The sequence below is a fragment of the Tetrao urogallus genome (assembly GCF_951394365.1).
Source record: "Tetrao urogallus genome assembly, chromosome: 3".
NCBI classification, from domain to species: Eukaryota; Metazoa; Chordata; class Aves; order Galliformes; family Phasianidae; genus Tetrao; species Tetrao urogallus.
Genome location: NC_136815.1, coordinates 25,515,708 through 25,543,023, shown reverse-complemented (window position 1 = coordinate 25,543,023; position 27,316 = coordinate 25,515,708). Strand labels below are relative to the sequence as shown.

General features: G+C 36.2%; 1 protein-coding gene across 1 annotated transcript in view; it reads right to left on the bottom strand.

Annotated features, from left to right (window-relative positions):
* CNGB3 (cyclic nucleotide gated channel subunit beta 3) overlaps positions 1-27,316 on the bottom strand; it is a gene marked incomplete at both ends in the record, with an annotated part of 68,822 nt that overhangs the window by 10,599 nt on the left and 30,907 nt on the right. The window contains 12 exons of the mRNA XM_079533400.1: positions 154-272; positions 1,739-1,822; positions 2,895-2,992; positions 3,419-3,578; positions 5,266-5,407; positions 11,748-11,870; positions 14,093-14,157; positions 16,066-16,152; positions 17,080-17,130; positions 19,060-19,268; positions 19,855-20,040; positions 21,533-21,687. Of these exons, the coding sequence (XP_079389526.1) occupies positions 154-272; positions 1,739-1,822; positions 2,895-2,992; positions 3,419-3,578; positions 5,266-5,407; positions 11,748-11,870; positions 14,093-14,157; positions 16,066-16,152; positions 17,080-17,130; positions 19,060-19,268; positions 19,855-20,040; positions 21,533-21,687 (1,479 nt within the window). The remainder of the gene's footprint in view (positions 1-153; positions 273-1,738; positions 1,823-2,894; positions 2,993-3,418; positions 3,579-5,265; positions 5,408-11,747; positions 11,871-14,092; positions 14,158-16,065; positions 16,153-17,079; positions 17,131-19,059; positions 19,269-19,854; positions 20,041-21,532; positions 21,688-27,316) is intronic.

Sequence of the window (27,316 nt, the reverse complement as noted above, 5' to 3'; positions counted from 1 at the left end):
TCTCTGCTCAGCATTCTCTTGGTTGATCTCACCCAGCTTTCTAACTTTTCCATGCAATCTCTCGTGCTTACCAGAAAGAAACTAAACAATTTATTTAATCATTCATTATTTAACCACTTCTGAGGAAAGTGTTATTAACACTGGTGGACCAACCTGATCTCCCCAAATACAGCTCCTGCTCGTAGTGTAACCAGGACTTTTGTGCCATCAGGGCCTCCAAGAACTTGAACTTCACCTTGCTTGATGATATACATCTCTCTGCCAATTTCTCCCTAGACACAGAAACGCATACATAATGATCACTGTTTTTTGTTTTTCTTTTTAGAGTAAAATCATCTGACAAACGTCTGTGTAAATGTCTCTCCCCTTTCTCATGCACAGTTTTACCAGCATTACGGAGAAATAAATGTTTGTGCTACTTTGCCTAGCATTGAGCACAAGTGTGAGGGCTGACTTTGCGTATCTAATTGATGTGAGGCAGTGTTTGAGCAGGAGTTAAACCATCCAGGCCAACCTAAAAAATGAAGACTAATAACAACCAGGATTGTATCAGTCATTTTCATCTTCTATTCTAGTGGAAACAAAAGTAATTCAGCAGCATATTTAATGAAGAGTAGTGCAAAAAAGCCTGTGCTTCATAGTTTTCATTCTGTTACTTCCAAGCTTCTCTTAACTAATTTACAAGGAAAATAAGAATAAACAGCCGTTCTAAAATTTGTGAAATTCTGTGTAATGACTGGATGGTTTAAGGTGTTATAGCCTGCCTATTATCTTCCACAAGATCTGCTAAGATTCATCAGTATCATCATAAAAAGCAGGCAACCTGGAGTAAACATGATTGTAACAGTACTCTTTGTATCTCAGTGACAGGAAAATAATTATTTTTCTGCTTATATTACTAGAGTAAAGCAGCAATTTCAATTTAAAAGTGAAAATGCAGCAGCAACACCACCAGAATTGAAAACGTATGGCTTATACTTCTATCTCATAATCTGCTTCTGCAAACCTGTCAGAGCCTCCTAGGTGAAGTGTGATGAGGCCAATGTGCATCCACATAGGAGGTGCTCCCAGCTCTCAAGTTCCAACAGGATTTTATTCCCTACTACAAGTTACAGTACCAGTAGGATTACCTGCTGATGCTATGGTTGTTGGACCAAACAGACTTGGGATCACTTGGTCGGAAGATGAGCCATCTACCTTTCTTATGTAAGGCCATGTATGATCTAAAATCCTAAGGGACAATGTGACAGCATTCGGCTCACAGTTTGCAGATTGCACTGAGTGAATACAGAGCAATGTCCTGCCGTAGGGAGCAGTATGGGATGCACTGTATTTTCTACGTTCTTGGGAATTCAGCTTCAGAGTTTGTAATATGCAAATGAAGCACATGCAAAGCATCATGGATTGAGATCTGTAGGCTGTTTGTATATATAACTGTACAAAAATTGATCTTGCTCCATTTTAAATATCGACTTCATGAAGTGTCACCAGATAAGTCATATTTACAGTAAGTACTTTCCCATGCTACTATAATTTGTTAGATAATAATAAAATCCATATTGTCTTGTTCTAGGTTGAAACTTGAGAGCAAATTTGTTATTATACACAGAATCTTAATTATTTTTATATTATCTACTTCACTCAGAATTAATTTTATTTGAAGGCTACTTTTGACCTTTATCTGAACTCAGTTTTCAAAAATACATATTATTATGCGTTACTACACCACAGAGCTCACCTTTTTGCAGACAAAATCACCAGGTAAATACACAATGGATTTCAGCCTTAGCAGCATGTCGTATATCATCTGAGTATCACACCCCTGTCAAAAGAATTATGCTGTCTTGATTCAAGAACACAAGTGATTATTAGTGCTTACACTGGATAGCAAAGTAGCGCATGTATGATCCAGGGTTTTGTAAGAGGGAGGTGAAAGGAAAACGTGGCAAGGACCAGCTCATAAAGGAGACAAAAGTACTTTCATTTCAGATGCTAACACAGTTCTCTTTGGGTTGAATATCTCTAAATTTTTTTATTTTTTTTATTTTTTTTTTTAATGCAGTAAGCTTCTGTACATCTAAGTTTGACTGCTGTGGAAACACAATGTTATTTGTTGTGGGTAGTAGATCTTTTAGGGATATATTTATATATTTTTTTAATACTGTTCCAGAAAAAAAAAGCAGATCATGTAAAATGTTGGTATGAATCTGTGAATGCCATGTCTTTAGAAAATATTGCAGAAACAGTTCTACTATTTAATGTTTAAACAGAGATATCATGATTTCTTGCAATTGCCCTAAAAAAAAACCTGTTAAGCTTAATGTATTTCAAGATTACTTCTAAAAATGCAATGTCTTCCCACTTTTTGTGTCACAAATCCAATGTTAAGTACTGCTTTAAAGCAGTCTCTCTGGAAACCTATCATGATAACAATGAGGAAGTTCTTTGAACAAAATGTTTCTGAAATACAGCTTTCACTACATCGAAGTTATGTTCTTAGAACAGGTAATATTGGTGATCTCTCAGGCAGGGCTAAGCAGTAGACAGCAAGGTGAACTGTACCAAAAATCATATTCTTCTGTATCTGGCCATGGTTAGCAATGTTCTGCAATCACTTAGGCTCTGACCATAACATCAGCTTTAACGGGTCAGTATGACAAGACTGTTTCTTAACCTCATTTGCTCTTTTTTATGTCTGATTTGACACACGCACACAAAACCAAAGTCATACCTTGGCTTTTTCCTGTCCTGTCTCCACTGACTTAGGTATATAATAGACTTAGTTTGCCTTGAGTATTAGCAAACATGTTATTTTATGTAGCAAGATACAAAAAAACAAGGTTTCCAGACTACAAGTACCACACATTACTGCAGTCTTTTGTTAAAGTACTTGCTTTGAATAGGTCAACTTTATTGACAATGGCGAAGTTCACATCAATTGCAATGGCTAATTGCATTTTGGTTGGCATCTGCTCCAATAATTCTGATTCATCTGAAAAAGAAAACAAAAAACAACAAAGCATTGTTATATGGAAAATATGCAGATATAAAGGAAAGAAAGAATGTCTGTAAAAATGAGCACTGTATAGAAATATAACTTCACAGAAGTCAAGTGGTTTGTGAAGTAATTAGTGCATTCCTGAGTTCAAATGAGGAAGATGGCTAGTATGCCTTTACTTTCTTTTTATTGTGTGTTCTGTCCAAAGATTTAATTGGAGTATTATGTAAATTAATAAAATTTGTGATGTAGTGTCATATTACTTTGGAGTTTTTTGCTTTTCTGAAGGAAACTGAATATCCTCCTCTCACCCTCTCCCATGAAATTCAGTAAAGAAGAAATGTACATTTCACCTTATAAGCATATCTGCAGAGATCACTCACTTCAAGCTGCAACATCAATGGAATTGGAAAGCCTTACCCAGCATTCCCTGAGAGTCCCATGTGTATTCATACCAGGTTCGAACACGATTTTGAACTAGTTTTGGAATTGAGTATGTGTTCATATAGGAGACGGTGTTATCCATACAGGAACGGTAGTAGTTCTGTCCTGCTGTAGCTGCTCCAATTACATCTCTCATCTGCAAACATCAGTTATGTTACTGCACATTTCAACAGTCTTCATTTGAGTATTTTGTCAACAACATAAAAAAGGAGTGAAACATTTGTTTACAAAATTCCTGATTAATTATGCATTCAGTTCTATGTTTTATAGAGTTGCTTCATCTGCTTTTTCAAAAACATCAAAGACATAAACTAATTGTGAAAGAAACAGACTGCATTATAATTTTTAAATAACTCGTTTGTGTTTTTCTGCTTATTCTTCTTTTATTTCTAGAACTGAATGAAAAATACAGATAATGTTTTCTTAAATACCTGTAATAAGGCTATTCTGCATTTGTTGTGCCACACAAGCCAGAAATGAATTACGTTGTACCACAGAATCATAAAATTAATTTGAAGGAGACCTTAAAGATCAGCAGTTCCAACCCCCTGCCATGGGCAGGGCTGCCACCCAGCAGATCAGGCTGCCCAGGGCCCCATCCAATTTAGCCTTGAGTGCCTCCAGGGATGAGATATCCACAGCTTCTCTGGGCAGCCTGTGCCAGCACTCACCACCCTTTGAGTGAAAAATTTCTTCCTAAAATCTAACATCAAATTTTAAAGCCATTCCCCCCTGTCCTGTCCCTAAAAAATGGGCCAAACTTCTGTAATAACTTTGGCTGGCATCAAGAGAACTAATATCCTGCCAGTTTTAAATTGTTAACTGAATCTCGATCAGTCTTAAAAATCCACTTTGGGCCATGAGTTGATCTTGAACATTTTTGTGCAGGAACATGATTTGACATTCCAACAAAAATATAATTTATTTTGCAAAATGGCTTAATACTGCAGTGGGCCAGTGTGCTGCTGGGGTAAGTTCTGCTCCTGATTACAGAAATAAAATTCATCACAAAAGAAATAACAGTCTTAAAGAAGTGCATTAAACAGGAATAGTTTAAGATCTTTTTATAAACAGGAATTGCAACAAACTAAAATGAAGCTGTTTTTATAGTAAGTTTTGATTCCGCAGTTAACTACACTGGTTGCCAAAAGCAAATCTACTTTGACAGTTATGTCAAATTAGCAAAATACAGACTTACACCCTTGTAAATTCTGAAATTTAAGCCAATAACTTGTACCAGTTTTCATCTTTATCTTTTCCTCTTAATTCTCCCAATAGCAGACATGTATGAATCAAAAGATCTGGAATGATTTGTACAGAAATCCAATATAGTTTGACATAGGAGTCTCACCATTCGTTTTTCTGGAGGCAAGGTATTTTAAAACCTATGGATTTAAAGCTCAAATTTAACAGTTTCATACTGGATATCATTCATGCTGGATTATGCTTGTTTTAAAAGTATAACTAATTTGTTTTGCTATGGGCTTTTTCTTTCCCTCCTGGTAAATGAAAGCCAAAATAAATATTCAGTTTTCTGGTTAACAAATATTTTGTGTCTTCTGGAAGAGAGCACAATTCTAGTCTGACAGAAATTCTGACATTTCCATTAACAGCTTTAGGTCAGCCTGTGAGCAAAAAGTTACAAAACTGGGAAATCAGTAAACACATGCAGTGATCAGAAGAATTAGTGTGGATGATAGTAAAAAGGGGGATATTCATAATGAGGCTGAAGTTTTTCCTGGAAAAAAATAGAACAAAATTGGATGTTTTATCTTTACATTGCAGTACTCTGAACGTATATAGTTATTGGATTTTTGATGTACCTGACCAATTAAGCTGGAGAAAACGAAGACACCCAAGAAAAAATTCAGCAGTTGAAAAACTATCTCAAACAATGTTTGTGGCTCTGGAAGGCCACCGATGGTGATTAAGGTACGAACTGCCCAGTAGTAACACCTCAGGTACCTGTGGATACAGACAGAGATTTTGTTATCCACTGCAGGTACTAATACGATTGAAGCTAAATATATACATGCCTAGGTTGGCCATTTCAGTGATGCCTTTCAATCCAAAAACCTTCAACATTTTTTATGAACAGTTATAATTTTAGTTGATACAGTTATGTAAATCACATTGAACAGAATGTTCTCACTGACAACAAAATGCAATATACAGAGAATGCATCAGTTGTTTCACATTCTCCAGTCACTTTGTGGAACAATGCAGAAGACTTCTACAGGTGAAACTACCTGTGTAGAAATAACTGCATTAGAATTTGACCAGTGAAGATGCCAAGGAGTGGGCAGACTTCAAGAAGACTTGGTGTAAAGACTTGACAGATTTTATGAGTAGCAGACTAGATGCATGCACGTCTTGAGAGTGTCTTCTGTGGTTTCATTTGATGATGGCAGTGAGAAGCTTTATGTTGTGTATAACAAATGAAATGCAGTCACCTAACTTTTCTGTCCCTTTATTCACGTTGCTTCTGAGTGGTCTTTTTTTGTCTCTACCTCCAGTGTCATGTCAAATAGAAGCTACACCTTCTCGCAAGCTGCATGTTAGTCCAGCTGCTCCAAACCTCTCTGTAATGCAGCACCAAAAGATTGGCTTCTGCATTAACTTCTCCTAGTGGCTGCCCTCCACTACCCTTTCTACCTTTCCAGCGAACATATTCTTGCATTCTTTACTACTTTCCCCCATTCTTGGGAATAGCTATCCGTGGCTACCATGTGAACACCCTTCAAGTTTTTCTCAAAAATTCTCTTGATCTGGAAGCCAGATATAGCAGTAAGCAATGGTCACTCATTAAGACTGTATTGTGACTTGTGGGTTATATTGACTTTCACTGTACTCATTTGCTTTATCTCACTTCCTGTACTCTAGAGTGAGTCCTTTGACCAAAGATTTTTGTTCTGTTTTTACAGTTTTCTTTTTGGAGCCCCATGCATACAAGAGTCTATTCCATTCAAGTTTATTAAAAAAAAAAAAAAAAAAAAAAAGGACCTGTACAGAGTTAATTATTCAGATTTTATGAGAATAACCACACTAAATCTTTATGTAAATAAATTGGCATCTCTATAACTCTTTTTAAAATCTCATGCTAAAGCATAGTATTATTAGTAGTGTAGCATCCTCCATAGTATGCATCTGGGGATTAATTAGTTTTGATCATTGCCATGAATGTGCTGTTGTTTCCTTTTTTCCTGAGTGAACAAACAACTGTTGTGGGAATGTTTTTCAAGACCTCACAATCGTTCACTCGTTAGAATTTGATTTTATAAATCTCTATACAATTAGATTTCAACTTTTATAATGATTAAAAGTATGATTTCCTATCATTTCACTGATGACTGTATCTGAAAAATCAAAGTTCTCTCTACTGAGATTTATTGAGTTTGAAATAAAAAAAGCAAACAAAATCAAAACAACACACACAAAACAAAGGATTCCCCTCCATCCCTCTACCCCTCCCCAAAATAAGAAAGAAGAAATTGTTTATGAGATGAGTGTTTTGAGACTATCATGTATCATGCATCTATCATGCATCTTCTCATGCGTGCCTGGATTTTGAGGTCCCCTGATCTGATTGCAGTCTTCAGGTGTACATTTTAATTTGGTGGTTCTTCCTTTAAATCCTTTCTTATTAAAGTATGAACTCCCCTCCTAAATGATCCATCTAATAATACTATTGGAGGGTCAGTTTTGTGCAATTAGAAGAGAATGAACTCACAATAACAACTAGTTCCAATGAATAATGTTCCATTTTAAATTACTTGAATGTGCTTTCAAATATTTCACCTAAAACATCAGAATTTACCAAGCAATTTTTTTTATTGTTTTCACTGCAATCACATTTTTCTTGCTCTCAGATTTCTGAAATGCGGTAGTGGTGATTACTTCTGTAGTTTTTGTGTTTTAGATTTTAACAGACAGAACTGAGTCTGAGACATTCAGAGTCCGTAAGCCAAAAAATTCATTGTGTATGTGTCATTTTTCCTTGTTAGAGATGATGAAAGGAGAACTAAATTACACCAATACAAAATTTTAACTTAGGCTCAAAAATAGCATCACCTATTCACGCTTCAAGCAAAATATTCGTAATAGGCAGCTTTCACTCTGAGTTCTGTAGCACAAAGAAAAAGGAAGAGCAAGCCTCAGATCTGTGTTAGAAGAACTACAGATTTAGGTGTAAAATGATGTCTCTATCTTGTCTGAGGGGATTTGTCATATGGGGCAGGTTAATATATTCATTCGTTACAGCCATGAATTTTGTAGTGCTTGAAACAGGTAGAATCTATAAATATAAAAATGGAAGAAATTTGCAGTACTTCTGTGCTAGTTATAGAGGAAATGAAACTAATTAACCAACTCTCTCATTCGCAATGGCCTTGAATGCCAGGTTTGTTACATCTATCATGTTAGTCCATGATATAATTTCCATTCTGGTCATCTCTGTCTGACATGGAAGCAGCTCCTTGGAAGAATTTAGGAGCCCTAGCTATGCTTCTTTGCAGATTCTCAGGATTTTTGCACAGCTGCTCACCTCTTTCTGAGGACATCATTAATGCAGAGCGTTTTTCTGGAATTTTACTTCGAAGGAATTTTTCTACTAGCAAAGTGACATGATATTCACTGTTTCTTAGGCACAGGTTTTTATCTTCTCTATTTATTTTACTGGTTTTTGTTTTCATCAGACATAACTGTTGAACAGTTGAAATAGAAGGGAACAAGTTTCCTGAGAAATTAAACTGTAAGATTTGTTTAGGGAATGACAGCAAAAGAAAAAAGACTACAGCTTCAGTGGTGTCAGCAGCTCTGCTTCCAGTGAGCTAGAGAGTCTGGAAAACATCACTGTTTACCATACGGCTTACTTGACTGCTGTATGATTACTGTTAGAGCAAACAACCTGAGACAAGAAGAGGATTTTCCTTTTGCACAGCTCAGCCAGGATGTTTATCCTTCAGGCAATCCAGGTTCTAGATTTTTTTTTCCTAAAATAAGTCCTAGGTATGAAAAAGTTTAGAAATACTGCATTTAAGATACCTTGTAATGTTATGCCAGTGAAAATATCTTCCTCAGAAAAGTCTATTTTAGAATATGCTGAAATTTTTTCATAGTTTTGGTTAATCTGATAGATGTATGAAAATTTTGTTCATACAGCTGTCAGATTTTAAGGTGGTATTCACACAGCTGAGTGAGGAATTACTTAAGGGCTCCTCCCTGATTACAAAAAGGACAGATTTGAAGTAGAATAGAGATTTTATTAGGTGGTGTTCTAATGATGTCCTTCTTCGTACCTATTTTTTCCTGGGTGACCTATTTGTTGAGTAATAGTGGGCATGATGAGCTCAGACAGTGAGGTGTAATCTACAAAGGCTTATACGAAATATAGCTACAGGCAGCAGGTCTGAAAGCATTAGATCTGACGTCTATAAGGCTTGGGCTGAACTTTCACATTTTTTTCCAGAGGCACAAAATGATCTCTACGGCAAACACTTGGAGTGTGACCCTTCACAGTTTTTGTAGGTTTACTGCTGATGTGCACATATGCAGCATCTTTTACAATATCTTTTACAGCAGTCTTACTGCATGCTGGGGGAACACTGCAAACCAAAGGAGTTGAATCATTCTAGGCACATACAGTGATCATGTTAGCAGGAAGTTTTTCACACAGAGGGTGGTGAAGCACTGGAACAGGTTGCCCAAGGAGGTTGTGGATGCCCCATCCCTGAAGGCATTCAAGGCCAGGCTGGATGTGGCTCTGGGCAGCCTGGTCTGGTGGTTGGCGACCCTGCACATAGCAGGGGGGTTGAAACTGGAAGATCGTTGTGGTCCTCTTCAACCTGGGTCATTCTATGATTCTATATTCTGGGATTTCCAGATACCTGCTAAGTTGCCTCAGAGCTGGAAGGCATCAATCTATAGAGAAACATTATTAATATGGAAATGGATGTTTTGATTAGTATACATGCTGGGGAATTTTGCATTCCACTCATGGATGACTTGCAAATGGTACAAGAGATATATTATGAGCAAAGTGAAATGATTTGTGCCTAACTTTCATGTTGAATAGATGAGGTTGCATGAGAATTTTAGCTCCCTGGGTTTAATTTTCCTTAGAGGCAATGGCAAGGGAGACAGATATGCCTGGGGGTCAATTCAGAACAATGACATTAGGTTCCTGCTTTGACTCACTTGCTAGAGAATTTGTTCATTTTCACAAGGAATTAAACAAATCTCTTACATAGCTGAAGTAGACTGAAAATAAACACATGTGGTTCAAATTGTTCACTTATCTATAATTAAGGGACCTTTTCAATATCCTGTTGCTCTCTTCACATAAACTCTGCATTATGGTGCTGCATCTGTGATGATATTCACTTGCATTAGGAAGGACTGAAGTCTGTTGCCTAATTACAGGAAGTTCATCAAATGCAGTTTTAATGCAGGGAACATCTTGAGTGTCTGATTTGGGTTTGTTGCAGTGGGAGTAAAGCTTGGGTTTCAACATACTTGGGATTTTATAATACAGCATGAGTTAAATTGATGTTAAAGACTAATTGTATACATTCATCACCAGTGAGGATGAGGTAGATTAATGGGTTACTGAAATGTATGAGAATATATACTCCTGTATTTTATTTCATCATCTCAGTTTAAAGACTTAAATTACTAATCTATTATTATTGTAAATATAATACATAAATATAATAAATTCTACCCTAAATCCCATGTGATTTCCATGTAACATCATATGAAAAGTGTTTCCGTCTTCTCATGGAAAACATACCACAAAATGCTAAAACTTGACCATTGCCTCTGTGCACAATTGCTTTGTCTGTGGTCAAGCTAGCAAATAATTTCTACCAATTTTTCACATGAATGTAGAATGTAGAAAGTAGAATATTTTTACTGTGAAAGATAAGAATTTTGTGTTTTCTAGGCTGTTGTGAAAAAGCATTAAAAGCTTAAAGACTGAGTAAGCTCTCTACTTTGAGAGCCTTCAGGTTGTTTTGTCATAGTTATCTTGATTTTTAATTAGGAGGCAAGTATTCCCAAGAATGACATTAACTGAAAAAGCTGTGAAAGAACTTCAATATACATTTTTCTTGTGAGATATCCAGAATACTTGATCATGTGAATAAATACCTGTGTAACTTTACTTACATAAGTTGTTCCCCTGAGCAACCTGCAATGTTCATGCAACTAGCAATGGTCCTGCTAGCTTTCATCTGGTGACCGTGTTCAAGCTGTGTATTTTAGTTGTATGTGAAAACTTCAGATGTCTTTTTTTTTTTTTTTTAAGAGGGAACCCTAATTATAAAAAAATCAATGCTACTTTACACAAAATATGTTTTACTCCAAAGGCTATTTTTCTTACCCTTCAAAACAGTGACTTCACATCACAGTTGAGAAGTATAAAAAAACTTAAAGCAATAAGAGCATGTCTCCAAGCTATTAACGGAGAAGCGTGAAAAGTTGTTCTACGGGTAATTTATGTCATCAACAGCACATTATATTTGGTTTTGCAAATAATGTAATTAATGAACAAATTGAGCCTCGGTGTCTTTAACTATTTTATGGTCTGTGAAAGAAATGTAAATTATTTCATACATAGGAATTTTCTGTATATTATTTTATATAACTATACTCAGAATATGTTAGGAATTTGCTTATTTTAATTTTGCTTCCTTTCCATCATTTTAATGAGTGCCCCTTATCTGGCATCCAGCCTTGTGCTGTCACAAGGAGTTACTGAAACATGTGTCAAGTGTCAACACCCACTCCTTCCCACTGGGGACACCCCTTACCACATGGTTAAGCACGCCCTTCTCCAAAGATTAAAGAAATCCAGTAGAATTTCTTTCAGAACAGTCATGATGGTGTTTAGCAAAAATAAAATGCTGCATTTTAATGACACAATGCTGTGTGGCAGAAAAGAAATCTGTGCCTCCAATTTCCTTGAGGTATTGTTCTGCCATCCTTTTAACAGTTCCCACGGGCACAGGCAATCAGTAACTTTAATTTATGGTTCTTGTAGCTTTCTAAATGTTTAATTAAGTTAGTGCTTAGTACTGACTCATAAACCTATAAAAGCTGAAAATAGTAAACCAATTATTCATTGCACCTGCCCTCCAAATATGTGTTAGTAGTGAAAGCTGCTCTTCTGCAGACATTGTGCTAAAACTTAGCTACCCATGCATTTGTAAAGCAACATATACCCTGCATGCAATGTCATGGGGAAGGGAGGGGACGCAGGAAGGAGCAAAATCAGGGAAAATGCTTGCAAGAGAAAAGTACTTACATGTTTCCTTGGCCATCGTACACCCATCTAGTACTGCCAAGTCCTTCATAGTCTGAAGCCCAATAATACAAGCATGCATTAATGTGCAAGATAAACAGCAAGTATCCAGTGGTTCGAATGACCCTATAAAAGTCAACAGATTCCAAATTACAGATGACTGAATTCCTATAAAAAAAACTAGTAGTTTTTTCTCCTTTTAATATGGGACCTCTTTTTTTTGTTTTTCTTGTGTAAACACTGTATATACTAAGCATCCACTAAGTAGCTCCTCACCTATATTTACTCTGTGAAAAAATTGCAAGCAAAAAATCCTGTCTCTCATGTTTGTCCAAGGTCAAATGATGTATTTCCTAGAATGTTTGACACGGGATCATTTTTAAATTATGGTTTCCTCAGAATTTCATAATCCACTTCTTTAACTGGCTATGAAACTATATTAATGAGGCTGGAGGGTACAAATATCTCTGCCAAATCCTATTCAAGATAGGCTCCAAATCTGTGAACCGGAGCCCAGAAATATCTGAGGTCAGAAATGAAATGTTTTACAAGAGCTTTACTAGGAAGCCTACAACAGATCTGCTGAATGGTATGATTTAGTAGCTACAGCAGGCATTATATCATTCCTAATCCCAGTTCTTATGCTTATGGATGGTTCTTCAAATAACACCAGTGATGAACTACTTAGCACTGAGTGGCTTTCTATTTAATACAGTAATGATCTCATTGTGTATCCTCTGTTCAGTGCATGGAGATCAAAAGGAAGATCTCCAGGACTTAGCTTTCCACTCAAACATTCATGTATCCAAGGGATAAACAGAAGGAAAAGTACAGGACTTGCTTAAACACACAGACTGCTCTGTACTGACACTATCTACTAAAGCTAAAGGCAGTACAGTTTGAGTGTACAGTAACTGAGAGGGTGGTTAAATGAAAATTTAATAAAGTCTGGTTGAATTAGGTCCATAAAGTTAACAGGAGATCCTATTTTTGTGGTTTCTTCAATAGAATGCTCTCCTTTGCCTGTTCTTCTTTTGCCATTGCATGCCTTCCTTTGCATCTCCATGTCACTGAGCAATCTGCCTATGAGCACTCTTCTTTAGGATGCCAGCAGGTGAGTGCCATTTCTCTGTTTAAATGTTGGTGTGATTCCAGGACAGCTCTGCGTAGGACTGTAAGCTGTTAAGAACAGAAGATAGCTGACATAATCTACCAATGTTACAATACTGACCATGCTGGATCTACTGCACAGGTTTGAACCCAGGCAGGTGAGCTGAGGCCTTAACAAAGATTCTGGAAGCCCTTCATACTATGCATATTGTATTTCTCTGGGCAAGTACCAAATCCAACATAATAGGTAGATAAGATGTATTAAATTTTGCTAGCTCTATTCCTACAAACTCAAACTAGTGAATTTGTGAAAAGAATTTTTCAACTTCCTTTTTGATTTTCTACATTACACAAAATATCTCATTGCAATGTATGAATATCAAGTCTACAAGCATAATAATTTCTGGAATAAAATAAGATGTTAGTCTTTATTTTAATAAGATAGTATTCATGCTGCAGAAGCACAAAGGAGCACAACCTGTCCCATGCCTGAGACAAAGAAATCTGTTGATGAAAGAATCACACAGGATAATCTAGGACTGGTGACACTATTATTAGCTGATAGGATTAGTGAAAGAGTAGACGAGTTGAGTTCTAGCAACACTGACTGCTGAGGCAGCTGTGAAAATTGCCATATCCATGTCCATGAGTTGCCTGAATTGGAACCAAAATTCTGGGAAATGCAGAAGCTGAGAACAATAGACAAGAATTATAATCACTGTTTGAGATCTGTACTGAACTGATTCTCATTTGAAGATTGTAGTGAAGGATCAAACTTCCAAGTTCATGGGTAGAGCATATTTGAAGAAAAATTTTGACATAGGCTCAAGCTCATGACTATTAATTACAAATAAACAACTACTGAGGATTTGACACTGCTATTAGAAACCTTACGATGCCATTCCTTAGCTCTTTAGCCAAAGAAACTTCTGTCAGATTTTTCAAACAAGTTAAATTTTGACAGGAGCCTCAGAGTGGTGAACATCTCACCTGAAAATAGCCTCTGTACTCGAGCAGGCCAGTTGAGATGGACAGGATTCCCTATGTGAATGAAGCTTTACATTTATTATTTGAATGATTACAATAAAGATAAAAAAGATTTTTTTTTTTTTAATCCTAAATGGAACTGCTAAAGATGTACCAAATTCCATCCTGTACTTCACTGGCAACTTATGAAATCAGACAGAAGGTGTTCTGTGCCTGGGTTTGCATATTATAGGGATTTAATAAGCACATACCTGTAGATGTATGCTTTGTCCAGGATAGCTTCCAAACGATCATTGAACTCAAAGAATGTGTTATGCTGAATGGAAAAGAAGTGAAAGTAATCCAATCACTCTCCTCCATCCCATATCTTTTTCTTCAGTAGTACTGACAGTTGCTCACATACATACTCTGAAAATAATGTAATTTGCAGCAGTCTAACTTTATAAATTTATCTAAGAGATGAACTGCAAAGCAAAGAGGTAAACTGAATAAAAGAATATTTTGGGTGTTGAGTGTCCCACTCATTCTAGAGGTCAGATTTCTGCTGATGAATGACTTCTGTATCCTGAAATGGGTATATGAGGACCACTCTGAAAGTAATGCCTCTTATTTTATTATGTTAACCCACAATGTCGGAGACAGATTTTGGTGGTATGGCAGTAGAGATCGTCAATATTTCATTGCATTTTATAGCTGTGTGACAGATGGCAGCAGAGGGGCAGTCTGACTTATAGAAGTTTGAAGTTTTGTTGCAAACTGAAGAGTACCATCATTTTGTTTTCATAGTTTTCATCTGTACCTTCAATGTAATGAAAGCCGACTGTCAGTGTTTGACTACATATGTCAGGTACAGTTTCATAAATGATTTGTAAGAAAAACAAACTTTCACCTTGGAACACACAACTATCAATAATAGTTTTGGATCTGCATACTCAGTATTTTGATCGTGACTGTGACTTCAGAGGCAGTTTTACCAACAGAAAGTAAAAGACAATGGTTCCAAAGTCACATTTAGCCATTAAAATGGGGAAGGGAATTATGCAAAGCCTATATAGCACAGAGAGTTCAAGAAGGGTTTGTCCCTGCCTGCAAGGAACCAAGTTAACCCATGCAGTGGTCTGTTAAGTATAATGAAAGGGAGGGAGAGGGCTGCTGTGTAGCCCACCTCAGCCATTGCACTTTCCACATCTTTGTAGTCTATAACAAAACTCTGTTTATGAATTTTATATATGCTGTGTACAGTTTATGCTGTCCTTAAAATTCACATGCTTGCTTTTCAGAACCTGTCATTACCATCAGAAGGAGAAAATACTTTGGCATTAATTGGTTCTTAAATGAATGTTTCGGATCTTTGAAAACTAAAGATGTAATTTATGATTAATCAAATTCAAATAATGAAAATGAATCAGTGTTAAACACAAGACACCTTTAGAAAGTAGGAAATGAAATCACAAGAAAAATAAGTAAGGACTTTGGTTGGCTAGAATATATCTTGACTTGTATTCTTTGTTGTTTATTTTACTGATGTTGCATAGACTCAGATGATTACTCGGCTCTTGTGAGGCCCCATCTGGAGTACTGTGTCCAGGTGTGGAGCCCTCAGTACAAGAAAGACATGGAGATTTTGGAAAGGGTCCAGAGGAGGGCGACTAAGATGATCAGGGGGCTAGAGCACCTCCCCTATGAGGACAGGCTGAGGGAGTTGGGCTTGTTCAGCCTGGAGAAGAGAAGGCTGCGGGGCGACCTCATTGCAGCCTATCAATACCTGAAGGGAACCTACACCCAGGAGGGGAGTAAACTCTTCATAAGGGCTGACAATAGCAGGACTAGGGGAAATGGATCCAAGTTGAAGGAGGGAAGATTTAGGTTGGATGTTAGGGGGAAGTTCTTTACGAGGAGAGTGGTTAGGCCCTGGAACGGGCTGCCCAGGGAGGTTGTGGATGCCCCGTCCTTGGACGTGTTCAAGGCCAGGTTGGACGGGGTCCTGGGCAACCTGATCTAAATGTGTATGTTTGGTGGCCCTGCTAGGCAGGGGGGTTGGAACTACATGATCCTTGAGGTCCCTTCCAACCCGGGTGATTCTGTGATTCTGTGTGATTCTGTGATTCCTGAAGATATTTTCCAATTTCTAAGCTCCGTATTCCTAAATATTATAAACAATATTTCACTGACTTTTAGAAGCATTTATGTGTGGTTAGTCATCTATCACTAATGCAGAACTTACCTTTAGCATCCTATTTACCCTAAATGCTGGGTTGAATCCAAAGAAAAAGTATAAAACGTCAAATGGCAATACTGATATCAAATCGAGCTGTTGAAGAGCAAAGAGATCAGTTTAAAATCCAAAATAATTGTAATGCACTTACTTGCTGTCAAAAACCTACTTAGATTAAATCATGATTGAGTATAACATTTCAACAGTCAGCATGCTGTGCCTGTAACTTCCAAAGTACTGTTAGGGAAGGTTATCTCTTTGGAAACAGCAACAGTTTTGCTCTGCCCTACTTTTAAGTCTCTCATGTCTGAGATTTTCACCTGTTTCATAGGAATTATTGACAGTCTCAGATGTTTGGCTATTAATACATTCTGTTATTTCAACTATGGTTCTGACAAGACTGAAACGATAGACATGTGGCTGGAAAGCAGAAGCGTAGAGAGAAATCCACATGAAATTTCTACTGCTTTTAAAGCCAGGATGCATAAAGCAGTGTGAAAGCATGGTGAATTAGACTCTTTGCTTTCAGCCTGCAAAAGCCATCTGTTGCACACAGAATATTCATCATGGGATCATAGGATCTCATTACTATTAACATTATTATTATTATTATTGATACTGGCTTTCGTTGTGTTTGGATGTTTTTCCTTTCCATATCATCCATAGATGTTGTACTTATGGATATATTTTAGTGGTCAATGTTGGTGATATGTGGATGGTTCAAATAAATGATCTTCAAGGTCATTTCCAATCTTAATAATCTATGATTCTGTGAATTTTACTAATTTTACTTTGTCAAATTATTATTATTTAGAATTGTATTTGTAATTATTACGTTTTAGAAGTAAATAACATTTATAAGGATGAAGCAACACCATATTCAGATAGAACTAACATGCCATCAACTCTACTCTTTCTGCTGACTTTTAAAATCAGCTGTGATTTTAAGGGAAAGAAAAGATCCCATGGAATCCTTCTGACAGAAACAACAGTATTGACACCAGTAATGAAGGATCTGCTTACCCGAAACTTTACAGTGCTGTGATAGAATTTCTTCATTTCCACTTTGTCTGACTATAGTGATGATGGAAAGAGAAAAAAGTGTAGTCAAGAACCACAAGTCAAGAATGATTTTTGCTACTCTACAGAAAGAATATTCTTCTAAGAATAAAGTTTTTAATATTCCCATTAATAATGGTCTGAAAGAATGAATGGAGTAATATCAATTAATCCAATAAAGAAATAGTATTTTTATTAGACCAATTTTTCCTTAAGCTAAATTTCATTAGACCTTGGGGCTTATCTGCTTTTTATCCAAATCTGAGCTTTTGTCTAATGAAGTATGCTTTATTTGCGTCTTCCCTCTCAAAGTCTTTGTACTAGACGTTGCTTGATCAATACTTTTCAATTCTGGGGCCAAAAGAACTTTTTGACATCAGTAGTTTCTAGAGAAATGCAAAGAATGATTCTAATAGAGCTGTACAAAATTAGCTCATGAAAGCCAACATTAACATACTAGCATTTTAAGTATTATAATAATCAACGTTGCATTCATTAGTAATGATTAGGCATTTGTTTTTAAATTACTGTCGTTTGGAACTGATCTTGATACCTTAATAAGATGGGCAAATCACAAGAGCAGAGAAATGTATCTATTATTATACTTACTGAATTTATACCAGGAGCACTTTAAAAATAGCCTTAAAACCTTAAAGATATTTCCATTCTGACTTTTTACTATCACCATTTTAGGCATTATATTAAATGCAGGAGATCCAGCAGAAGATGATCTCTTCACTCACTAAAATCTTTGTATTGTACAAACAGCTTCAGCGGTCTTGTTTCAGGGAAATGGAAGGTTAGCTTCCTCCATTACAATTTAAACCTTGTTCATAAAACTTGAGTATTGTAGGATTTCAGCAAGATTACCAGTTACTGAATGGCTAGGCATGGAAAAATACATTGCACTGCATTCAATATCTATCTGCACTTTATTTATGTAGCTCTATCTGAGTTTCCTCTGTAAATGTATTAGCAATTTCTTTTACGCACAATATATAGAATTTTACATAAAAGCAGTGAAGTAAATCTAATTCCAAATTGATTTTGAATATATATGATTTTGAGTTTTTTGTTTATTGGGCATAGTAGTGTCACATGGAAATTCTAAACTCGTTTGTTCTGTGCATTTGGTTTTCTTCTATAAAATGTTACAGAATAGAAAGTAGGAAAGATATTTAAGAAAAGTTAATGCTCTATATGCCCTATTTATATGTTGAAGGTAAGCCTTTACCATTTTTAAGGCATGTGCTAATGGTTTTATTTTGCATTATTCTGTAAAAAGATAATATAAAACAGTAGCAAAAGGCAGAGTTGTTTATAAATATATATATGTATTCCCCTCATAAAGATTTCAAATAAATAATTGTTTAAATATCCTGAGATTGTTTTTGTAAAATCTTACAATCTCACTATCAGTAAAACATTTACATCCTGTCCAGCTCTAGCAGAACACGTGATGTCTTCAGCTGTGATTCCAGAATAATGTGAATGGAAAGTTGAATATTTCACATAAAACATGCCAAAATGTAAATGCACATATGAGCATATAATCATAAAATCACTCATTCCAATAAAGGTGCACCTATTTACTCCTGGTAAGAAAGCACTTTATGCTTATTTTGCCTGTTGCATCTGTTATTTTCTAGTCTGTTCTACTATTTTTAAGGACTTTCGTATGTAAAATTCCAATGCTTGTCCAGAATGCAGCCCAAAACATATGCTTTCTTCTTCCAAAACTGAATAATAAAAGGTCAGAGAAGAAGAATATAGGTATACTTTGCTAACCAAAAAAGTTGTGTAGATTTGATTGTGCACATTAGTTGTGTACATTACATGTACATGTACAAAAAGTTGTGTACATTAATAAAAACCTTAGCAGATTTCTATAATGTACTTCAATGCATAGTCACTACCTGTGGAAATCCCACTTCCTATACTTACTATTATATCTCCACCTCTTAAAAATTGCACTCGGGGCTGGAAAACCAGCAGGTCACACAGGTAGCAGATATCACAGATGATGTCTATGGCAAACCAGTATATTGTATTACTTGGAGTTTGATATGGAAACACGTAGCGAAGGGGGATAAACCAACAATTCCAATTATAGGCCACTGTCACAAGCATGAGCCAAGCTACGTAACGGCGATCTGAAAGACAGAACATTGCATTTACAGATATGAAATAACAACATTTTCTTATTCTTTTAGACATAGTTATGTTAATGCAGTATTTGGGAACCTTCCTGCAGAGAGAGCTGCTTATAATTATCCCTTTTTTAATTAGCACAGGCTGATAAAGTGACACAGGTTGAAACTAAGAATTACATTAGATATTGCAAAAGGGTAAACAGAAGAGTTTGTGAAAGCATTTAAAATTTAATGCATCTGAAAAAGCTCAGAATGTTTTGTTGGTACATGCTATAACTGGCAAGAATTAAGTGGCCCTAATGAATGGGACAGAATCTAGATCAAGTGACACCTAATATTGACTGTAGTTATTTTATACACCAACTTTGTGGCAACAGAGAAATTGCTCTGTCTTTCTAAATTTTACTACTCTCATCAGTTTTCATTCTTTTCCCTATTTGGAATTAAATTTCTTGAGGGTACAATATATGTGTGTCTCTGAATTGGAAACTATGATATAGATCTTACTTTGGCTTGCAAGTACAATGTTAAACTGAATCACTTCAACATGGTTTTACCCCATTTTAAAGCACAGCTTTTAATTTACCTGTGTATGAATCTATGCTCTCTGGTAGCTTTAGATAGGTCTTGTACTTTTTCAGTGGAGGTTTCTTGAATTTACAGCACAGCATATCACAGTAGTGATCCTCTTCTGGCTTTGCTTCTGCTTCCTCTTTCTTTTCTTCTTTCTTTTCTTCTTTTGATGGAGGTGGAGGCTTCTTCTTTGATGGTGCTAGTGACATAGAATGCCACAAAATGTGAGATTTTAACAGTGGCTTAATTTACAATATCCTATTTTAACAAATACAAGAGCGTCATCATATTAAAAAACTCTTCTAAACACACTTGGCAGTGATGAAAGCTACAATTTATTGTAATACTGAGTACATTAGAAAGCAGATTGGAGAATAAAATAACATTTGATACAATCACACACATCTGCTATCGCTAATAGTGATAGTCATACTAGTAATAAAATCACTGGTAATAATACTATCACCCAACTTCATGTTGAGTGCAGTATATATGTTACTGCAGTTCCTTGGGCAGTGCCCACAACAAATGCCATAAAAGACTGAAGTAATTCATAATTCAGCTTTCATTAATTCACCCTGTTATATGATTGTTGCATATAATATGTACAATTAGGATGGAGGTTAGAAAAGACATCACTGCCACAGGCAGAGTTCTCCCCTTGTGTGAGATCCGATATGCACGACACAGCAGGCGAAACAAATGGGAAGCCTATGATTTTGTATATTTCTAAGGTGAGAAAGCCTAGTGTCATTCCTTTGAGCTCCATTCTTCCATTTTATGCTGGATAATCTTGCCCACATATTTGTCCAATTAATTCTGGTTGTTTTACTTCTGAGTAGGTTACACAGTCTTAGAAGCAAATTTAAGAAGTGGATCAATAGCAACCGGATAGAAATAATTGTGAGCTCTATGAGGGGAACAAAAAAGGTAAATGAGTGAAGAGTAATTTAAAACAAAAAAAGTGGAGTTCTTTTATTCATTGATACAGTTCATTATACTTCTGACACTATTTTTTTCAAGTTTATTAAAAACTGGATAAACAATAAACATCTCAAAATGGCAGAATATCAAATCACCACATTCAATTATTTGTGAAAAAGAAATAAAGTAAAGCAAATTTTCCTCTAAAGAGGAAGAGCATTATATTTGTTTGATGTTTCATATTTTATCTAAAGTCAATATTTAATGAATTTCAGATGAGTTTGCTCTGTTTGAAATGCGTGACTGATTATAAAATCAGTGTATCTGGAAGATTGCTGTCATGGATAGAATATTGTATACTTTCACACAACAGATCTAATCTCAAACTGGCCTGTATCTACTAGTGAGATAGATATGTTTCCTCATAAATTTTAGATTCATCATAATGAATAAAGGTATTTGGGATCTATTTTAAAATATGTAAAACTGATTGACAGAGGCAATTCTAGACATTGTCCAAAATTTTCCCTCAAATTCTGCAGTAATGTGGTTCAAAAGGAACTTGTACCATGGGACCTGGCTTACTGCAAATACTTACAGATAACTTGACTTCACTGGGCACAAACTGACCCATTTCAATGAGTAAATGTGATGTGGTAAGGTAAACTTACTGAAAAATTTTATCACAGCATTTTCTGTTCCAGCAACAGAATTTTCTTTACACTCAACAGATATACAACTGTTTCATGTATTCTAGAGTCACTTACAAGCTGTAGGACTGCCTTCAGGGGAGGACAACACGGGGTCTTTCAGCTTTTCCTTATAGGCTGTGGTCCTTTCCCGCATTTTTCTGACAATCTCCTGAAGCTGGGCATCAGCATATTCATTTGTTTGGAATCCTTGAGACGTTGCATTCTGTGTGCTGTTTAAAAGAGGAAGAGAAAAGTTTCATGTGGTGGAAAGCTATGGAAGAAATTGTGCTAATTCTACAGTACAAGCAGTAGTCAAAAGTTAAGACTGGATCTGTATTGAACACAGTGGTTATTCATATCATTTAATTCACTGTTAGGTGGTCACATAAGTTAACTTAAGTTGCTTTCTGTTAATGTCCATTGACATTGCTGGATACTTGCAGCAGTCTACAAGATAATGCAAGCAGAGAAGATCAGGGTTCTCTATGCTCTGTACAGCCTACAATACAAATAAATTCCCACCATTATTTTTCACTAAATTCTTATTTGTCTTTTTAAGGCATAGAGCTTATCCTATGTATTGGCTAAGAAACAAGGCATGTTCCCATCTGTAAAATAAAATATGATCATTACTATGAGTTACAGACTCTGATGCAGTGGTGCAGGTAGAGAGAATATGCCAACTTCATTCATTTTTTTTATCTAGGCTTTTTTATGACTTCTAGATAAATGTAGGTAAAAAAATATCTCTTTTTAGCAACTGAAAACAGAATAATGGTGTTCTTGCTAAAAGTTCCTCTGCCATTAAGAGGTCACTAACTCTGTGTTTACTCAGACATGGAGTGACACTAAGATTACACTCCAGCATTCATCCTTTCTTCAGGCTTGGAAACCTTTAATTTTTAAGCACCTGCACTCACAAATTCTGCATTGACACTAATGATTTTAATCAGACCTATACATACCACACAGTTGATTAGAAAATCTAGCTGAGAGTATTTTTTGTTTGACACCTTAATTCTCAATTACTTGTTACTATGCAAGCAGGAGCCATTTTTGAGTGCCAACCAGCTCTGCCATGCATTTGCAATTCTATGTAGAAACTAGGATGTGGATTTTAGGGCAGAGTGTCTGAAATCTGTGCAGAGAAAACGGACCTGGAGATATCAATTGATGCACAGCTGAACATGAGCCAGCAGTGCGCCCAGGTGGCCAAGAAGGCCAATGGCATCCTGGCTTGTATCAGAAGCAGTGATGCCAGCAAGAGGAGGGAAGTGATCACTGCTCTGTAGTCAGCTCTGGTGAGGCTGTACCTTGAGCACTGTGTTCAGTTTGAGCACTAACAAGAAAGACATCAAGACTCTGGAGTGTGACCAGAAAAGGGCAATGAAAGTATGGAACACAAGTCCTATGGGGAATGGCTGAGGGAGCTGGGATTGTTCAGTCTGGAGAAGAGGAGGCTCAGGGGTGACCTTACTGCTCTTGAAGAGAGATTATGGTATGGTGGGGATCTGCTTCTTCTCTCATGTAACTAGTAATAGGACTAAAGGGCCTCAAGTTGTGCCAGGGGAGATTCTGGTTGGATGTTAGGAAACATTTCTTCTTTGAAAGAGTGGTCAGACACTGGAATTGGCTGCCTGTGGAGGTGGTGGAGTCACTGACTCTGGAGGTATTCAAGAAACTTTTAGATGTCATGCTGGGGGACATGGTTTGTTGGGAATTATGGGTGATAGGTGGACTGGATGATCTTGTAGGTCTTTTCCAATCTTGGTGATTCTATGATTCTATGATTTTGTTCTGTATCCTAGACACATTTTTCAGCTGGTGTTCCACAGTAGTGTCAGAGACAGCTGGAGACAGATGTGATTGGTGCAGTGCACCTGGTGGTCTACTCCCACACTGGTCTCAGCTGCTTCATCTGTACTGAAATCCTGCCAGCTATGCTCAATATAGTGAATACAATAGACTACTGTCCTTTCTTTCTTAACAATTTTCCAGCTCAGTATCAAATACCATGGGGATGAGAATGCTACAGTAAGAGAAGCAGCAGATGAAGAGTGAAGCAGGCCTGAAATTTTCCATTTTTGAAGAACTTCCCAAAGAAAAATAGGGGGAAGATGGCATGACTATATCTTGGAGAATGAAGACATGAAAAATACAGCAAAGTGATCTTTGAATAAACACAATGTCTCCTCAACATTTAAACTTACTTTTATGTTCCTAACAGAAGCTGTAACTAAAAAAGGAGAATGTCAGAGCTTTTTGAGAATCACAGTTTTCTGGAGACACAACACATATCACGTTGCTCATAGAAGTATAATTTAAGGATGTGAAAATGCTACAGCAATAAAACCATTGGATAAAATGAAGCTATATCATTAAAAGCAGAAAAAGCACAAGTCTGAAGTATGTGCTTATCATTCCTCTAATTTAAGACTTCTGTAGATTCTGTTTCTTAAAACTCCCAGACAGGAGATAAATCAAATTGTTCTAATACACTTTTTCATCTAATCACATTTTATTTTGTTTCGCATATTCCCTTCACCCTGGCCATCTGCAGTGTAATGAAATGCTTTCTTATTTTGAGCTAACATGTCACAATTACTTTTACAGCTTCTATGCAAGGAATTTGAAATAGTTTCTACTCTTCTCTGTTGCTGTATTTGCCCAAGGCATTAGCTATTTTATAAAAAAATCCACTATTTTATAAGCTATTTTATAAAAAATAAAAAATAAAAAATCAGTAGTGTTGTGACAAAGGCCTCTGCTGTCTGCTTTTGAGGGAGAAGCCAAAAAGATGTGTAGGATTTCTTCTTGTTTCACAGCCTCTCCAAGACAAGTTAAAGTCTTCTTTATCATAAACATGGAGCTTTATCTCTGCAGTATAGCCCAAAGGAATCATGTTGTTATTTGGGATTGATTAGAAGATCCGTGAATCTGTTTAAAGCTATTTGCCACATAGTTGATAAGAAATTGATTTTCCTTGCCACTGGATTTGCATGATTTCTTCCTCTTTCTAGTAATGAGATGCTTAAATTTTCTGTGGTTAATACAAATGGAAGAGGCTAGAAGTTGAACACCGCTGATTTGAAGGTGTAATTTGTGTGTGTACTTCTTGTGAAGACACACTTCAAAATGCCTTGGCTAAAGAAGCCCTTTCTAACTCCTCTCTCTCTCACATATTTAGTGGCACTTGCCATGGGTAGGTGATGCCAGTGCCGCATGGCTACCTGTCGCTGCATATTGTATTCTGGGTGGAAACTGGGGCCAGGAGCAGTAGTACCTCCAGCCTGCCCTCAGATCAATTCTCCAGCAGAGTTAAGGTGTTCTCCTCTTTTTGTTTGGAGATGGTCCTTTGCCTGTGTGTGTGCTCTTTAGTGTGTAAGCCTTTTATTAACACTATTTATAGATGTTTTATAAATTCGTATATATAAGCACATATCTGCCAGTAGGACAAGCTTGAACAGCCATCAGGAGCAAGAGCATATTTTCTGGGTATGAGAGCCTGCTAAAGTTGTTCTCTGCTTTAAAGAGACCATATTCAATGAGAGTAATTAGTTCATCACACTGCATTACAGTATTTTCTGATTCCCGTTCGCTACGACTCAGATATTTTGTACCTATGAGAAGGGCTAGTTTGACTTGATGGTTGGACTAGATGATCTTAGTGATCTTTTCCAACCTTAATGATTCTCTAATTCTCTGATTCTCCAATTCTATGACTGATGCTTTTAATCTCCTCTGTGAAGGAAATAATGCCTCATTTGAATATGTAATCATATTCATTCTCATCTCACAGATGCAATTACAGACTGTATTGATTTTGCACTGGGCTCTTTCTGGCTTTATTCTGTGTATGAAAGTTTTCAGAGGGTGAATAGGCTGGAGATATCGACCAGTTGCTTCTTTCCTCTGCCTGTGTTACATAGTTGAATATTTTGTGCTATGCTGGAGCAGATTTGCAGATTCAGAGGCAAATCTCCTTCCTTACTGGCACACTGCCTAGCTGGGCAGAAAAACACTTCTTTGCTTTTCTGTGCTGATCTGTGCTGAATGCAAGCATTTGCCTCTAAGCTGATGCATTATTCTTTAAGCAAATTTATCTTTATGCAGTATTTTACATTTACTAGACCTATACTTACAAAAGTATGTATCCCTTTACAGAGTGGAACTACTTTCCAGAAGTAGTAACTTCACATGGCCCAAGAAATGGAAAGTTAGGACTCAATCTCATGTACTGAGCATGTGGCTTCATGATTACCTCAAACACGTTTTGTTTAGCAATAGCAATATATCTAATGATAGAATTACAGTAGAAATGTATTTTTTAGAAATGGAAATATATACATAATGATAGAATGATAACAATAATGATTTTTTTAAAGTATTTTTATCTTGTAGGTTTTACCTTGATGTAATTTTCCCCAAGTGAAGAAAAAATATTTAAGCACCTATAGCACAGCAGAAGAAAAAGGCCTTGAGAGAACAGGTTATGGAAATGCAGCACAGAGTGTGCTAATGTATGTCACATCTTTTAAGTACTGCAGCTTTGAATCTTTCTGTGTTAAGAGTTCAAACAATACAGAAATCAAAATACTATGGGTGATTTTAGAATAAAGCAATTTTAACCTTTACTAGTTTGCAATCTTGAGTTCAATTCTTTTCTGCTTTTTGTCCATGAATACCAAATACTGAGTTCAACTTCCTCTTTTATCTACCGTGTCACCCCGTAGGGTATGAAATACTATGATAATGTATTTCATAAATGAATGCACTCTGAAAAAAAACCAACATATTTCTTTCTGCTGAATTCAGTTATAATCCTTCTCTTTACATCACCTAATAAACTTTCTCCTGTCTATGTGGGAAAGCAGTTCTTGTTCTTGCAAGAGATTCTGTTTTTACTGACAAAACTGGAACCTGTATCTTAAATAAATAATTTGTTGTCTTGAATAAATTATGTGGAACTTCTATTTCAAATAACCAGTTTTCAGAAGAGACAATGCATAGCTGCACACATGTCCACAAACAACAATAGTATAGCTGAGAAAGATTTCAGTATGACAGAAAAATGTAAACCTGGTCATCATGAAAGGTATTGATTCAAAGTCATCCTCAGCATGCACTATCAAGTCCACTGTGGGTAGAGTTACAGAGACCAGAACCCTACCCATATCTACTCCCACTTCCAACCTTAGATGACTTAGGAAACTTCATGGTTTTCTTCCGCTTTAACTTTAGCTATTCTGATTAAACTTTCTTCATAGTCAGCAGAAAACTTCTCTGAAGAGAGATTCATAATAACTAAGATGCTTCTTCTCTTAAATATTTATGAAAGGAGTCTATCCTCCTTTGCCTTCACAGGTATTCTATGGACATTTAGGAATGACCTTTTGTATTTTCTTCAATAATTTATTTAGTACAAAATATAGTAGTCTGCTAATGATGATTAACAGGAAATTGAGTTGGGAAGATTACTTCCAAAAAGTAGGATTAATTTCTACATGGGAAAATTAAGCTATTTAGACAATAATAGAAATAAGAGCATATCTAATGCTGCATAATGAATACATTTATTTAAGATCAAATTGTATTGTAAGAATTTATTTTGTGAATGGTAGTATTTTCAATTGCAGATGGCAGAAGATAAATATCCAGTAGTTTCATTGCACAGCAGGATGCCTATGAACCATACTATATTTTGCTTATGAAAAACAATGATGAAAATGTAGCCGTAGAATGCATCTAACATTTTGTTTGTGGAGGATGTATTAATATAGGTATATAAACAAATGGTGGAAGTTATTCTGACCATCTATACTATAAAGGTGAATTCATATAGGAAATGATAAAGTGTCT